Source organism: Schistocerca gregaria, chromosome 5 (assembly GCF_023897955.1).
Source record: "Schistocerca gregaria isolate iqSchGreg1 chromosome 5, iqSchGreg1.2, whole genome shotgun sequence".
Classification (NCBI taxonomy): Eukaryota; Metazoa; Arthropoda; class Insecta; order Orthoptera; family Acrididae; genus Schistocerca; species Schistocerca gregaria.
The window spans coordinates 275603317-275620233 of NC_064924.1; the positions used below are offsets into that span (position 1 = coordinate 275603317).

The window sequence follows — 16917 nt, forward strand, 5'->3', positions numbered from 1 at the left end:
CCATAAAGCATAACATGCAGAATTATAGGTAGAAATGAAATGAAGAAGCAGATAATAGACACCAGCTGTCCTATACGTAATAACTAATTCACCATTTTTTCCCTTCCATTAGCAACACATTGAGCAACTGAAATCCAATAGTATTTCCAGAGATTCAATACATAATAAGATATATTTTGAATGAGTGGAAATGTTATTAGAGTGGCATCTAGAAACATGCAAAACACAGAGTGTCTAAACAACCTATGAATTGAGTATGGCAATCCAAATATAAATAAATAAAATCTGAACTTAGAAACAATAATAAAATATTACAATGGTCTCTCTCTCTCTCTCTCTCTCTCTCTCTCTCTCTCTCTCTCTCTCACACACACACACACACACACACACAACACAGATTAATATATACACTCACATTCGGCTCTGTATATTGCATGAACATGGCAATGAAAGGAAACAACTATCATAACAAGCTGCATACAGAACTGACAATGCATATGAGCTTGTTTGTGCTCATGCAAAATTATTATATGCTATAATAATGAAGTGCTGCTGACCTTCTAACTCTATACCTACACATAACTTGAAAAAATATCTTAGTCTAGCATAAAGATGTTGATTTCTGAATACTGTTGTTCTTGCACTTCCTTTACTTATTTGTATGTTTAAAAAGGTAGTAAACCAAAGTTGTGTTGCATTTTGTGATACATATACAAGTTTCTTATGGCATTCACAGTCTAAAACAGGTACAGTAAATTCTTCATCTGTTTTTATTGGCATGTTATAAAACACATTTTGGAAAATATATTTAAACCCCTAGTATGACAACTTTTTTTGTGATTATATCAGCAGAGAGAAGCCACACTCATCACACCACAACCAAACTTACATTGTTTTGCAGCTGATGGTGTTCAAACCAATTACCCTTCCAAATTTCAAGGTGTATTATACATAGAACTGAACATTTATTTTTAAAAATTTGCCTTAATATTTTTTTTTTTATTTTTGAGCATAGAATGTTTAAACTTGTTTAGCGATAGGCTCACTGTATGTGAAATTCTTGAAAGTTCTTGAGGGTTCAGAACCAATTACTTGTTTCTTTAGAGATGTTAAAAAAGATTGCATATAGAACTCAATGTGAATTCCTATTCAAGTTTGAGAACAGTTTTTATTTGTGAAAATACATTTAATACCAGATCTAAACTGCAAATACAAAACAATTTCTGTATTGTGATAATTAATAAATATTGTTGGCTTAGTTACAAATATAAATGGAAGAATGAGATACTCAGGCTGCAATGGTAAGTCTGTTACAGCCTGTGGATCAGAGGGGTGGAGATTGTTGTTACATCTTACCAATGATGACGATGATGAGGTCCCATACTCCGAGGAGCATAGAGGACTATGCGGGAGACCCACACCACTGTAGTAGGCAAGACCCTAGTGGAGGTGGTCTACCATTGCTTTCCTCCGGCCGTAATGGGAAGAATAATGATGATGACAACACAACAACACCCAGACATGCTGAGACAGGAAAAATCCATGACTCTGCCGGGAATCAGACCCGGGACCCCATGCACGGAAAGCAAGAAAGCTACTGCAAGACCACGAGCTGCACACGCATCTTACCAAGACTTAAGGGAACTAAAAAGTGTCCACTGAACATGTTTATGCCATAAAGCTGTTAGTACCTGTAAGGTGTCCACCTTGATGGATAGCCTTGATAGAGTAGGGCGAGGGATGGGACCAATACAGATGGGCTACTCACCAGCCTACAGTAGAGGCAATGTGCTGATTCAGTTTCTGCAGTGGTCTTGAATATTAGGAATAGCATCCTGGCAGAACTCAGACAACAGCTGTAGTATATAGGACATGCCTAGCTAGATCTGTGCTCACATTTGTGTTCTACATAATGTTTGGCTGAGTAAACATTAGTTTGGAGACCAGGATGGCTCTAGGCTATAGAATATGCCTTGCTACATGTGTGACAACTTTCTACATGAAGTTTAGCCCAATAAACATTAATATGAACTTTAGAAACCTCCTTACTTCGAACAACCCTTTTTTGCAGACAACAGATTGCAGAATGTTATAATCTGAAGACAGGCAAGTGCAGTTGGACAAAGAAAAAAAAAAAAAAAAAAAAAAGGAAACATCAAATGGAGCAATGGAAAGTCCACAATGGAATAACAATGGTATAGAAAGAACAGATTGCTATGCACCTCAAAGATGAGTCACTGAGTCACAGACATGCACAACTACATCAACATCTATACTCTGCAAACCACCAAGTAGTGCATGGCAAAGGGTATGTCCCATTGTGCCAGTTCTTAGGGTTTCTTTCCGTTCCATTCACGCATGGAGCAGGAGAGAAGGACTGAATGACTCTGTGTTTGCAGTAATTATTGTTAAGTTATCCTTATGATCCTTATCTGAGTAATACATATGTCATTGTAGAATACTCCTAGAATCATCATTTAAAGATGGCTCTTGAAACTTTGTTAGTACACTTTCTCAGGATAGCTTACATCTATCTTCAATAGCCTGCCAGCTCATTTCCTTCAGTATCTGTGTGACACACAGATCAAACAAACCAAACCTGTGACCATTCATGCTGCTCTTCTCCGTATATGTTGAGTATCCCCTGTTAGTCCTATTTAGTACAGGTATTATAAATTTGAGCAGTATTCTATAACCAAATGCACAAGTGATTTGTAAGCAGTCTCCTATTTAGTCTGACTGTATTTCCCCACTATTTTACCAATAAGCTGAAGTCTACCACCATCTTTACCCACAACTGAATCTATGTGATTCAGGCAATTTCATATCCCTACAAAGTGTTCCACCCAGGTATTTGTATGAGTTGGCCAATTCCAACAGTGACTCATTGATATTATAATTTTAAGTTATTATGTTTTTTTTTTTTTTTTTTTCATTTTGTGAAGTGCACAATCTTACATTTCTGAACACTGAAAGCAAGTTGCCACTATTTGCACTACTTCGAGATCTTATGAAGATCTGACTGAATAATTATGCAGATTCTTTCATACAGTACTTAATCATAGATAACTGCATCATCTGCAAAAAGGCTGAGGTTACTATCAATATTTTCTGCAAGGTTATTAATATAAAATATGAGCAGCAAGGGTCCAACACTCTTTCCTGGGTTAGAGCTGAAGTTACTTATACATTTGAAGAGGACTCTCCAAGATAACATGTTGCATCCTCCCTACCAAAAAAGTCCTCAGTCTAATCTTAAATTTCACTTGATACCCCATATGATAGTTCTTTTGACAATAAGAAGAGATGTGGTACTGAGTCAAATGCTTTTCAGAAATCAAGAAATACCGTATATCTACCTGCCTGCCTTGACCCAAGGCTTTCATCATGTCATAAGAGAAAAATGTGAGATGGGTTTCACATGACTGATGTTTTTGGAATCCTTGCTGGTTGGCATGGAGGAGGTCATTCTGTTCAAAATAAAATACCTCATTATATTTGAGTTGAGAATATGTTCTAAGATTCTACAACAAATTCATGTCAAGGATATTGGATAGGAGTTTTGTGGATCACTTCTACTACCCTTCTTGTAGATAGGTGTCACTGTTTTTTTCTTCTCAAAACTGGGCATGGTTTTTTTGTTCAAGGGATCTACAATAGATTACAGTTAGAAGAGGGGCTAATACAGCCACGAATTCAATGTAGAATCTGATATGGATTCCATTGGGCCCTGGAGCTTTCTTCAGTTTTAATGATTTCAGCTGTTTCTCAACACCACTGACACTAATACTTAATTCATTCACCTTTTCAGTGGTACGAAGATTAAACTGGGGAAATTCTGCTGGATTTTCCTTTGTAAAGAAGCATTTGAAAACAGAATTAGGCATTTCAGCATTTGTCTTGCTTTGCTCAATTTCATCTACATCTACATATACATGGATAATGTGCAAATCACATTTAAGTGCCTGGCAGAGGATTCATCGAACCTCTTTCACAATTCTCTATTAGTCTAATCTCATATAGTGGGCAGAAAGAATGAACACCTATATCTTTCTGTACAAGCTCTGATTTCAGTTATTTTATCATGGTGATTGTTCCTCCCTATGTAGGTCAGTGTCAACAAAATATTTTTGCATTTGGAGGAGAAAGTTGGTGATTGGAATTTCATGAGCAGATTCTGTCATAACGAAAGACGCCATTCTTTTAATTATGTCCAGCCCAAATCCTGTATCATTCTGTGACACTCTCTCCCATATTTTGCGATAATACAAAATGTGCTGCCCTTCTTTGAACTTTTTCAATGTACTCCATCAGTCCTATCTGGAAGGATCCCACACCATGCAGCTGTATTCAAAAAGCGGACGGACAAGCATAGTGTAGGCAGTCTCCTTAGTAGGTATGTTACATTTTCTAAGTGTCCTACCAATAAAACGCAGTCTTTGGTTAGCCTTCCCCACAACATTTTCTACGTATTCCTTCCAATTTAAGTTGTTCGTAATTGTAATACCTATGTATTTAGTTGAATTTATGGTTTTTAGATTAGACTGATTTATTGTGTAACTGAAGTTTAATGAGTTCCTTTTAGCACTCATGTGGATGACCTCATACTTTTCATTATTTAGGATCAACTGCCACTTCTTGCACCATTCAGATATCTTTTAAAAAACGTTTTGCAATTTGTTTTGATCCTCAGATGACTTTATTAGTCGATAAATGACAGTGTCATCTGCAAACAACCAAAGACAGCTGCTCAGATTGTCTCCCAAATCATTTATATAGATAAGGAACAGCAAAGGGTCTATAACACTACCTTGGGGAACACCAGAAATCACTTCTGTTTTACTCAATGACTTTCCATCAGGAACTCACAAATCCAGTCACATAACTGAGATGATATTCCATAAGCATGCAATTTCACTACGAGCTGCTTGTGTGGTACAGTGTCAAAAGCCTTCTGGAAATCCAGAAATATGGAAATGATCTGAAATCCCTTGTCAATAGCACTCAACACTTCATGTGAATAAAGAGCTAGTTCTGTTTCACAGGAATGATGTTTTCTAAACCCATGTTGACTGTGTGTCAATAGACCATTTCCTTCGAGGTAATTCATAATGTCCGAAAACAATGTTTGTTCCAAAATACTGCTGCATATTGAAGTTAATAATATGGGCCTGTAATTTAGTGGATTACTCCTACTACCTTTTTTGAATATTGGTGTGACCTGTGCAACTTCCAGTCTTTGGGTACGGAAAGGTTGTATATTTATTTTTACATTACTCATGTTGGCAGCTGCTCTTGATTCGAATTCAGGAATATTTACTTTGTCTTCTTTTGTGAAGGCATTTTGGAAGGTGGAAGGTTATTTATAGTAACTCTGCTTTGGCAGCACTGTCTTCAATAGTATCTCCACTGGTATCGTGCAGAGAAGGCATTGATTGTTTCTTGCCGCTAACATACTTCAGTTGCTGTCTTATTTGCTAGGGACTGGACAGTAACTTTGGTGTCCCTAACAGCTTTTACATATGTCCAGAATTTCTTTGGGTTTTGTGAAATATAATTGACAATATTCTGCTTCTGTAGTCACTGAATGTGTCATGCGTTTCTCTCTTGACAACCAAACATGTTTCATTCAGAATCTCTCTATCTACACTATGTGATCAAAATATTCGGACACCTGGCTGAAAATGACTTACAAGTTCATGGCGCTCTCCATTGGTAATGCTGGAATTCAGTATGGTGTTGGCCCACCCTCAGCCTTGATGACAGCTTCCACTCTCACAGGCATATGTTCAATCAGGTGCTGCAAGGTTTGTTGGGGAATGGCAGTCCATTCTTCATGGAGTGCTGCACTGAGGGGAGGTATTGATGTCAGTGATGAGGCCTGGTCTGATGTTGGCATCCCAAAACATCCCAAAGGTGTTGTATAGTATACAGGTCAGGACTCTTTGCAGGCCAGTCCATTACAGGGATGTTATTCTCATGTAACCACTCTGCCATAGGTCGTGCATTAAGAACAGGTGCTCGATCGTGTTGAAAGATGCAATCACCATCCCCAAATTGCTATTAAATAGTGGGAAGCAAGAAGGTGCTTAAAACGTCAATGTAGGCCTGTGCTGTAATAATGCCACGCAAAACAACAAGGGGTGCAAGTCCCTCCATGAAAAACACGACCACTCTCTAACACCACTGCCTCCGAATTTTGCTGTTTGCACTACACACGCTGACATATGACATTCACCGGGCATTTGCCATACCCACACCCTGCCATCTGATTGCCACATTGTGTACCGTGATTTGTCACTCCACTTTACATTTTTCCACTGTTCACTTGTCCAATGTTAACACGCCTTACACCAAGCGAGGTGTCGTTTGGTATTTACTGGCGTGATGTGTGGCTTATGAACAGCAACTCGAACATGAAGTCCAAGAATTCTCCCCTACTGCCTAAATGTCATTGTACTTGCAGTGTATTCTGATGCAGTTTGGAATTCCTGTGTGATGGTCTGGATAGATGTCTGCCTATTACACATTATGACCCTCTTCAACTGCCGGTGGTCTCTGTCGGTCAACAGACAAGTTCCACCTGTACGCTTTTGTGCTGTACATGTCCCTTCATGTTTCCACTTCACTACCACATTGGAAACAGTGGACCTAGGGATGTTTAGAAGTTTGGAAATCTTGCTTACAGACATATGATACTAGTGACACCCAATGACCCGACCACAATCAAAATCTGTGACTTCGGCGGAGTGCCCCATTCTGCTCTCTCGTGATGTCTAATGACTACTGAGGTCGCTGATATAGAGTACCTGGCAGTAGGTGGCAGCACAATGCACCTAATATGAAAAATGTATATTGTTGGGGGTGTCTGGATACTTTTGATCACATACTGTACAGCCTTATGCTTTGTTTTACTCCTGTTATGCAGTAACCTCTGTTTCTTTAAAATTTTCTTACCAGTGATCATAAATCATAGATGTTCCATCTCATTATGAACTGTTCTACTGGGTATGTATCTATTCAGTGCAAGGTCAACTATTCTTTTAAACCTGAGCCATAGTTCCTCTGCTACCAGGGGAGGCCAAGATTTTGGCTCATAGACCATGCCTAGGCCCAAGTGACAAACTGCTCAGCTCACTTCATATTTCCCCCACCACCGTGCCACACTGTCTGAGTAGGAGAAGATGGAAGAGGTGAAATCAGTGAATGTACTGCATTTAAATGCAACTACAGTTGCACTGCCTGGGACTTGGTTTTATATTTCATATTTCTCAACATCATTGATGACAAACAAAATGTGTTTATAGACAAGCATGCGGTTGCACCGTTGATGATACACTTGTCGACGAGGCATAGTGCTTCAATGCTGTTGCAGATAGAGCTCGTAGCAGAATGGTTCCGCTGTCATGTACTGCCCGCTTATATAGAATACGAGTGACCTTGATTACGTAACGTGCCCATAACGGACTTAGACTCTGCAGGCACCAGCAGAAGTGGTTTATCCCAGACGCGTGCTGTAGACTCACTAGCAGTGCGCTCCTATGGTGCATCCAGCATGATGCTGAGCCAAGTCGGGTGGGTTGCATCACCGACTCACTAGGCACTCAGTGGGCAGTGAGGCACTATGTTTTCAAATTTTTCAGGATTAATTTTACTTTGGACGTTGCTAATGGAAATTCTGGTAGTGGTTGGTTTACCGTAGCCATTGTTCATTGTGAAAATGCTTCCCTTCCTGGACTGGAATCTTTTGCCGATCAAGATGTCATTGCCTACAAGATGTGGCATTATGGGATAGGTCCTGAAACCCAAAATAGACCTAGTTATGTCTATAGTAGTTATGTCTATAGTAATATGCCGTTAGATTGTATACTCGCTCCTGTCATAAAGTTAGTAATGATGAAGTGTTCAGTATTAAATAGTTATTTTTGGCACACTGAAGACATGATATAATTTTCATCTGCTACAAACTCTCGGCATACACACAGACGCAGATAATTTCACAGAGTTAGGTATTCAACTTGCCACGTAATTCTAACTCATTTAGTTTTGTAATTGAAAAAAGGTCTTTAACACAAATGTTGATCAAAATATTGTAGTACTTTTGTACCGTGATTTGTCACTCCACTTGACATTTTTCCACTGTTCACTTGTCCAATGTTAACACGCCTTACACCAAGCGAGGTGTCATTTGGCATTTACCGATGTGATGTGTGGCTTATGAACAGCAACTCGATTATGAAGTCCAAGAATTCTCCCCTGCCGCCTAAATGTCATCTACCTGAGAAAAGCAATGTATCCATTGGGGACAGTTTTAACATAAAAATATTTATAATTAAAACTGGAATTTCCTTGCAGGTCAACCATTTACATGTACACATGCACAGGAGCACTTGCAGCTGAAATGGTGTACAGCCTTGAAAATAGTTCAAAATAGATGCTATATTGACAGTGTCCTCAAAACCTGTATAAAACTGTTGTATTTCTTGCAAGGCCACAAAGAATTCTTCAAACCTTGGGTTATCTTTAATGTGAGTGAGCTTGGGGAACGGAATTGTATTTCTCAGAATGTGTCCCTTCTACAATGTTATTTTCTTTCTAAATGCATCCCCATAACCAGAAAGAAGTTATCTGTGCAATGTCCTACAGTAGGCAGTATGAAGTCAAGTGCATTTAAAATGTGAAGTCTGCAATCCGTTATGGATGTTCTAATTTTCGTTACTGCAGTCCTTTTTCCTTCATGAATTGAACAATAGTAAGATTTACATGATAAAAATCATTCCAGGTCTTTCCCATGACTTCAGTGTATGAGGGTTGCCCAGAAAGTAATGCCCTGCATTTTTTCTTCAACAATTCTTTATTGAACAAAATGAGAACTACACACATGAAAGAATGGTGTTTTATTTACACGTCGTATTTAGCATGTAGTGTCCATCCCATTCTATGGCCTTCCTCCAGTGCAAAACAAGGGCCTGCATGCCCTATCAGTGCCAATCCTTGTCCTGGTTGTGGAGCCAGTGCTTCACTGTGTGAATTGCATTCACACTTCCTTTGATTGACAGATGCAGTGCCAACTGCCGAGTCATAAATCATCTGTCCTTGCAAATGACATCACTAGCTCACTGCAACATGTCAGGTGTGACAGCCATGGATGGTCTCCCTAACTGTTGCAAATCATGGAGCTCCGTCGAACCGCTTTCTGATGACCTCATCCTCTGTGCCCAGTGACTAATTGTACTTCTGTGGCAGCAGATGCTCCATAGACTTTGCACATGCATTTGCAAATATCCACCACAGTTTCTCCCACTGCAGTGAGAAATTCAATGACGGCATGTTGTATGTAATGTACATCACCTACAGATGCCATTTTGAAACTGTCTTGCAGCTACACTACGCATTGGAAATGACAGAAACTTGGCACACTCACTCAGGAGACTTCAAATAATACACATGTTAATGTTTTGCATTTGTAGCATTGTTTTCAGCTGAGAAAAAAAATGTAGTGCATTACTTTCTGGCCAACCCCATACTTTGCAGTAATACATGAAGTCTCCATATTCTTCGTTCACTTCCATTGAAAACTGCTGCAAGTGAAAATGGAATAATGGGTGTGACTTCATATATTTTACTATTTATCCCACCAATTTCTTCAAGTGCTCCATGGCTACAATTTAAGCACAAAGTTTAAATTATATCTGCTAGTACTGTAATGTCATTTTTAGGAAATAAGCAGTACCCATAAATGTGAATTGATAATTCTCTTCCCTCTCATCTGTCATTCTCATTCATTTTAAAGGATTGTGCTGATTGATTGACATACTACATCTTTTTGTACAAACAGCAATTGGACATGTGAATGTTCTTCATAATATGAAGAATATGATATTATCATGAACAAATAGTGAAGGGTAAACAGCACTAACATTATGATTCTGCTAAACTCAGAGATTTGTGCCAACCGCAAAAATCCACACCACAGTGATAAATGAAATGTTGTTTTGTTGCTTGTTTTAGTTATCCTTTGTACCTTGGTAATCATTGTTGCCACAACCACGTCTTGGTCACTGGTACCAGTTTTGATGTGGGCATCCTCAAAGAGAAAAGGGTAATTTGTTGCCATTAGACCCAATATATTTTCATCATGAGTGGGTTTCCTAATTGTCTGTTCTAAGCTGTTTTCAGAGAAGACATTTAGTAATGCTCACATGATGTCTTATCACGGCTACCATTAACAAAACTCAGTGTGGTGAGAAACATCAAGTGGGATATCATAGGGTTATCAGAACTGCGACAATAAAATACAGACACATTAGAGTTAAAATCATAACATTCTTTTTACTACAAAGAAACAGACAGCAATAAATTCAGGCATAAACAAGAAAAACAAAAATAATGTTTCATACGCAAAAGGAATCTCAATGCAGTACAGTAAGAATCGTTTTCAAACAAAAGATATTCAAGGAAATTGTGCAGGGCTATCCATCAGTGTGCACACATTCAGGTGAGGAGATAGATTTCTTATTCAAAAATTTATGGAAACTGATAGAGGATTACTTTGCCCCTGCATTAGGATAATGTTGGTTTTTCATACAAAAATGGGACAAAAATTAAATAATGATTTGTAATAAGATTAAAATAATGTACTCACAGTGAAGTGAAGAGATGCTGTATGAATTAACAATGAAGTCATAGAACCAGTTTATGGGTTTTGTATTTAGTGCAGTTGACTGGATGGATAGAAATAAATAAAGTGAAAAATAGATATAGCCTGCAGTAATTTTGGTAAAATAATTTTCAAAGCTAAGTTTACAGTGTATTTGAAAATGAAAGTTTATAATTAATGTGTATTATCAGCTTTGATTACAGAAGACATGCCTAAAAAGACATGTTTTTCATTTTCTTTTGGAGTTATAGGGATACTTCACATCAATTAACAGCTTCTTGCAGATATTCATATCAGAATACAGAACCACTGTCTGAACTCAAGAAAGGAGGTAAAGTCTACATGAGCATTAGCCTTCCGTCTATTATTGGCTTTTGTAAGTCCTAATTCAGTTGAAACTAATTTTCATTATCAGCATCAAATACTATTAAGGAACACAGGATCTCTGGAGAGGCCCTTAAAGATGTGCTAGCTTAATGCGGTATTCTTGATTTTGCTTTTGCTCAACACATACTTTCTTTACAATAACGTAACAGTGGGTGAGAATGTGGAAAGTAAGTTGACACCATTTTGCTCAAATCAATAGCACAAGTAATGTGTCTAAGTGCAGAACATGCTACACTGAGCATCTTATTTAGTTTATTTATGTCTTTACTCCATTTTCCTTGTTACAAAGCTACATCCTAATATAAATTATGTTATTACATATGACCATTACTGTCTCTTCTGCTGTCAGTAGATCATTTTAACAGGGTATTCATTAATCATATGGCCATCCTGAAAGTGCTGTGGTGATTGCCAGTTTCAATTTTTTTTAGCATGTCATCTTTATTTGTTTGCTAGTGCATATTGTAAGTCTTTGTAAGATTCAGATTTAGCAGACTTCCTGTGAATCAGCTGTAGGCTTGTTTATTTATCATCTGAGCAGTGTTACATATGGTAGATTTTGGTCTTTGATTAGTATGCTGCTGTCACTGACAAACATGAGATTTTTTTCAAGAGTACTTGAAAGTCATTATGAAGTTATGTGTGTAGGTTGGGAGTACAAGTGGATCCATTACAAACCATTGTGGGACTGACTTATGTTCCCCAGTGTGATTTTAATTTTATTCCTAAGATTGATTTCATCAGTTTCCCTGCAAAAGACTTAAAGCTGACGAATGCATCCATTTTCATAGCCAGTGGTATATTTTAAACACACCTGGAAAAAGTTTTGTAAATATTTTGAACGTTTGACAGGCGAGAACCCATAGCTGGAGGTATGTCATGCCTTCCTCACAAATGAGAACCAGCTCCAATCTCCATTTGCAGGATAATAATCAGACAGTGGTGGCATTTGACAACAAATCCATTCATCTTTATCAAAAGGATGTAAAAGTATGAAGATTGGGGTGTATTGTCCCATAAATGATGAGACTGTTAGATATGGAAGATAAGCTCAGGTGATGGAAGAATGACTATGGTAATTGCCCATGTCCTGTCCAAAGCAATCACACTGGCATATACTTTAATCAATTTAGGGAAACACAGAAAATTGAAACAGTCAGACAAAGAGAAAACTATCTTCCTACTGCACAACTGAACACAATAATGGTCATATCTACTAAGATAAAATGATTTTTTTTGGAAGATAAAAGAGTGTTGTGCATCTCTACACAACTTTTATGGCTTTTGTATTTACACTGAAGCTTTACCAACCAAGTATTATTGTGCTTTCAAGAGAATTTCAACAAAATTTCCAAATAGTGAGAAAGAAGCCAAAGGCTGTGCCTCCTACAATGAATGATATATTGGTTTCCTATTTTCCAGCTTTATTTGCTTTTATGACAGTAAAAGTCTTTATGATAAATAGTGTCTTTCACAGTTGTTTGTGCACTGTTTCTCCACCACAAGAGGACATACTGAAATGAATACTGTGTGTGTGTGTGTGGGGGGGGGGGGGGGGGGGGGCTGGGTAGGTGAGTAGGTGACTGGGTGGAAGGGTGGGTGTGCATGCTTGTTTTCATTTGAAAGGTTCATAGAATTTTCCAGCTTACATTAGATAAATGATTGTTTCTGATGTAATTCAAAATATAAGCATCATGCTGCTGCAGTGGATCTGTAAGACAATTTCATTCTGTACAGAATAGTAACTTGAGACAAATCACATTATTTTTTGGTTTTTAAAGACTTGATTCACAGCCTAGTATCTCTACAAGCAGAACGTCACCTCAGATATCTTAACTTCACCACATTCACTGTGAATTGTTGAGACGGCAATTGCATCAAGATGTGACAACCAACTTTTGCTCCTTACCTTTTCATATAAGTCACTTGGCAAAAGATTTGAAAAAAAACAAATGCAATGGCCATTACTATAAGAGTGCACAAACACATGTGTTTTATTGATAACACAACTTTTACATTCTTATTCCAATTCACATAATTGTACAAAAAGTTATTTTATTAACATTACAGGTAGCAACATTGTTTCTTTTGTACAGTACAAACACTGCTGCTGAGAGTATTTCAGACAGATAATTGCAGATTAATTTGAGTTGTTGTTGGTAAATGAACTTAATCAACACAGATAGTGTAAATTCCTGTGCAAAATTAAAGCTGTGGTAAACTTAATAAAACCATTTCTGAAACTTCTCCTTTATGTAAAGACAAACAGAAAGTACATGCAACTTCTTCATGCAGTATGCAGCATAATGTTACAAGCCATGCATGTGACTAAAGTCTTACGTGGATGATTTTCTTTGGTTTGTATGTTATGTGCAATGATGGAGATGCTTATGTAAGTACAACAAAGCTTGTGCTTTCTCTATATGCACCCAGACCAAACTAACCTTTCTAACAATCTCCTTTTTAGTTCTGGTGGATATGTTACATAAATATAATGTTCATTTTGTCCCATATCATTTATTTCTGGAACTGTGTAATATTCCTCTGAGTATAAAGGCCTATTAGTTGAATTTGCATGATGCACTGGAGATGAAGTAGCCGTTGCAGTGGCACTGGTGCTGGCAACACTTTGGTCATCAGAACTGGAACAGTAAAGAAAAAAAGTTATCACAGTTAGGAAAAGCAGTTACATAACTTATAGCATCCTAAATTGTTAAATAACTTTCTTGAAGGTGATATTATAACCAAGTCAGCTTCTTATTCATACCCTGAAAAAATTTTTTTAGCAGATTCCAATGTTAACAGAAGGTCCATGCAAAAATATAATAATTTAGAGATGCTGGTGCAAATGGTCTTACATTGTTTCAGAACTGTGTGAATATTGCATCCATCACAGTATTACATTTTATGACCTAACTAACTAATATTAATTTAATAACAATGTTTATTGTTATGATCACTCCTACTGCTCTGACATTGAATTTTCTGAAAATTAAACAATCACTCAAAATTATATTTACTTTGTTGAATGTGAACAATGTGATTATTTCATCTTCTTATGTTTATTCTACAGTCTGTAAAAAGATCTCCATGTTGTTGTTGCCATAATAAATGTTCTCCGTAAGTAGTACAACCAAATAGAATCACCCTGTCTCCTCCTTAATTACAATACTTGCAGTTAGTGGTAATGATGGCTTTCATGTCCTTTTTTCAAATGCATATAATATTAAATGTTTGTACTGAAGGTTTATTTCAATAACTAAACTATTCTTCTATTTTTATTCTGAGGTATTGTTGATTACACTGGCAATCACAGAACACAAAAAATACTGACAAAAACCTCCCCCCCCCCCCCCCCCCCCCCTCACATCAGTTGGGTCCTTCTCTCCCTCGTGTACGAGTGAGTGATCTTCAATTTTTAACCTTCACCAGCATCTCTCTCTTCTTGCCAAGGGTGCAAAAAGCAGTTCCAAAAACAAGGACAGTGTGTATAATTTTCTGTGTGTCTGTTGGCAGTACTGACATGTTTCCTGGAAGTAAGTACTGGGCAGCATTTCTGGTCTGTTTTTAGTGAAAGACATGTTTGTACACACCATCAGATGCCATAAAAACTTTATTGAAATACGCTATTAGTTTCAGTATATGTGAACCACTTTCTGACATTGGAAAAGAAACCTTTTTAGCATCTTTCTTCTTGATGTATTAAACATAACTGGCTTAATATTGATTTATATATATCAAAACAAAAATGATCAATGTTCAAAAATATAATATGGATATATAAAAAAAGAACCACTCAGTATGCAATGGTGTGAGAAAACACATAAATGATATGTAAATGTGTGAGCTTTAGGAGCAAGTGGCTTCTTCTTCTGGCAGGAGAGCTGTAGGGAAAGTAAGAGGCAAAAAAGAACTGGTGAGGCTTAGGATAATGGAAGGGTTATGGAAAAGTCACCCAGAACCTTATGTCAGGGAGCCTTATTAGACAGGATGAAATGGAAAGACCGATTTTTGCTACCTACAGTCTTTCCTTCTTGTTCCTTCCAATAAGTCTCCTCTCACTTGGGATACTGGGTGACTTTTCTGCGACTGCTCCCACTTCTTAAACCTCACCAGCCCTTTTCCTTCATCGTTCTTCCTTTCTCTCCAATCTTTCTGCCAGTAGAAGGAGCCACTGGCTCTGAAAGCTTGCGCATTTCCACTACTTTTTATGTGTTTTCTCCTGCCACTGTTTGTTGAGTAGATTTATGATCTCCATATTATATTTTTAGTATTGACTGAAAAAGGCAAACATCATTATTTACATTACACATTTACATAATTAAGATTATCTTTTGAACAGTTTTCAAGTTCTTCAAGTGTCTAAAAATTCTTTACTGTCACCCATTTTTGTGTTTTGTTTTTAAATACTTTTAGTGAGATGTGATGTGTGTCTGAAGGTAATGTATACACTATGTCTCCTTCAGCCTAGTACTAGGTATAATCATGAGTAATGTTTTATGAGTATTATGCCATTGTACAGATTGCTCTAGGCTTGACATGCATCTGATGACCTTTTTCTACCAGTTTTCTTCACACAGCCCCTACAGAATTGCAATACAAAAGGGCACCAAGCTTTAATTGCAGCAAAATAGAGCATAAGAGGGACTAAGCAATAGTTTTGAGACACATACGAGTTGTGACAAATAAATAGTAATGAAACTGGTCTCAGAACTGTGAATTATTGTGAACAAAGTTACAACTAACTTTTATTCCCATCAACATATATCCCTCTCATGTCTATACACCACTCAACATTTGTCTCCCACTGCTCAAAGCAGTGCCGTATGTCATCCATTGTCACCCTCTTTGACAAAACTGCCTTTTTTGCTTTTACCTCTTCAACAGACTGAAAATGTGTTCCCTTCAATACACTTTTCAATTTTGGGAACAGATGAACGTCACAGGAATTTGGTGAATAGGAGGACGTTGGAGTGCAGGAATACATTTGTCTGCTAAAACTCGTTTCACAGATAAGGCCCTGTGGGCTGGTGTGTTGTCCTAGCACAGACTCCATCTGTCATTCTTCACACATCTGGTCTTTTCTTCATTACTCTTTCCATCAAATTGATTAGGACTTGTGTTTCTGATTAATGATTTGACCTACATGCACCCATTCAGTCATGATAACATCTCTGATTTTGGAAAAAAAATCAGCATTTCTTCAGTTTTGACTTGCTTCTGGAAATTGTTTATGCCATTAAAAAAACTCATGCATGTGGTATAGAATTATCACCAAACACCTCCTTTAACATATGAAAACATTCTGCTGGTATCTTTTTTAAGTTCATGAGGAATTTAAGATCAATGCATGCTCATGGCACTACTACAGAATAACCTCCTCTACATGAAGGCTTGAATACAAACTAAAATGTACAAAAAGATTAAACAAATGGTGGTTGCTCTTGAAGGTTCTACATCAGTTGCATTCCTGTACCAACCTCCTCCATGTGGCGGTGCAACAGGAGGTGCCCAGTCTCATTGTTCAATTGGCTCAACTCATGTTGTTTACTCAGTACTTAAATAACACATGACAACCATTTACAAATATATTCAGTATGACTATTTACAGTTAACTGCAAATTCAGATATACAAAGAAATTTAACAGATGGGCATTTGGTGTCAAAATTGGATAAAATGAAAAATAATTATTTTTAATATAACGTTTTTTACATTAATTAAAGACTTTTAAATAGTCTAGATCACAGTTAGCTAATAATAAACTGGTTTTTGTTGAAAAAATCGACCATCTTCAGATCTGAAAAGAAGAAGCAAACAGAAAATTGCTTTAAGTAACACAGTTTATTTTAAATTAATGTTATTCCATAAA

General features: G+C 37.3%; 1 protein-coding gene across 3 annotated transcripts in view; it reads right to left on the reverse strand.

The window, feature by feature from the left end:
* Window positions 1–16917, reverse strand: part of LOC126273177 (uncharacterized) — a 154540-nt gene that overhangs the window by 49312 nt on the left and 88311 nt on the right. For all 3 annotated transcript variants that reach the window (XR_007549317.1, XM_049976666.1, XM_049976665.1), the window contains exon 8: window positions 13492–13689. Coding sequence is in view for 2 of the 3 variants with exons in the window: in XM_049976666.1 (XP_049832623.1) it covers window positions 13492–13689 (198 nt within the window). In the remaining variant the exon portion in view is untranslated. The remainder of the gene's footprint in view (window positions 1–13491; window positions 13690–16917) is intronic.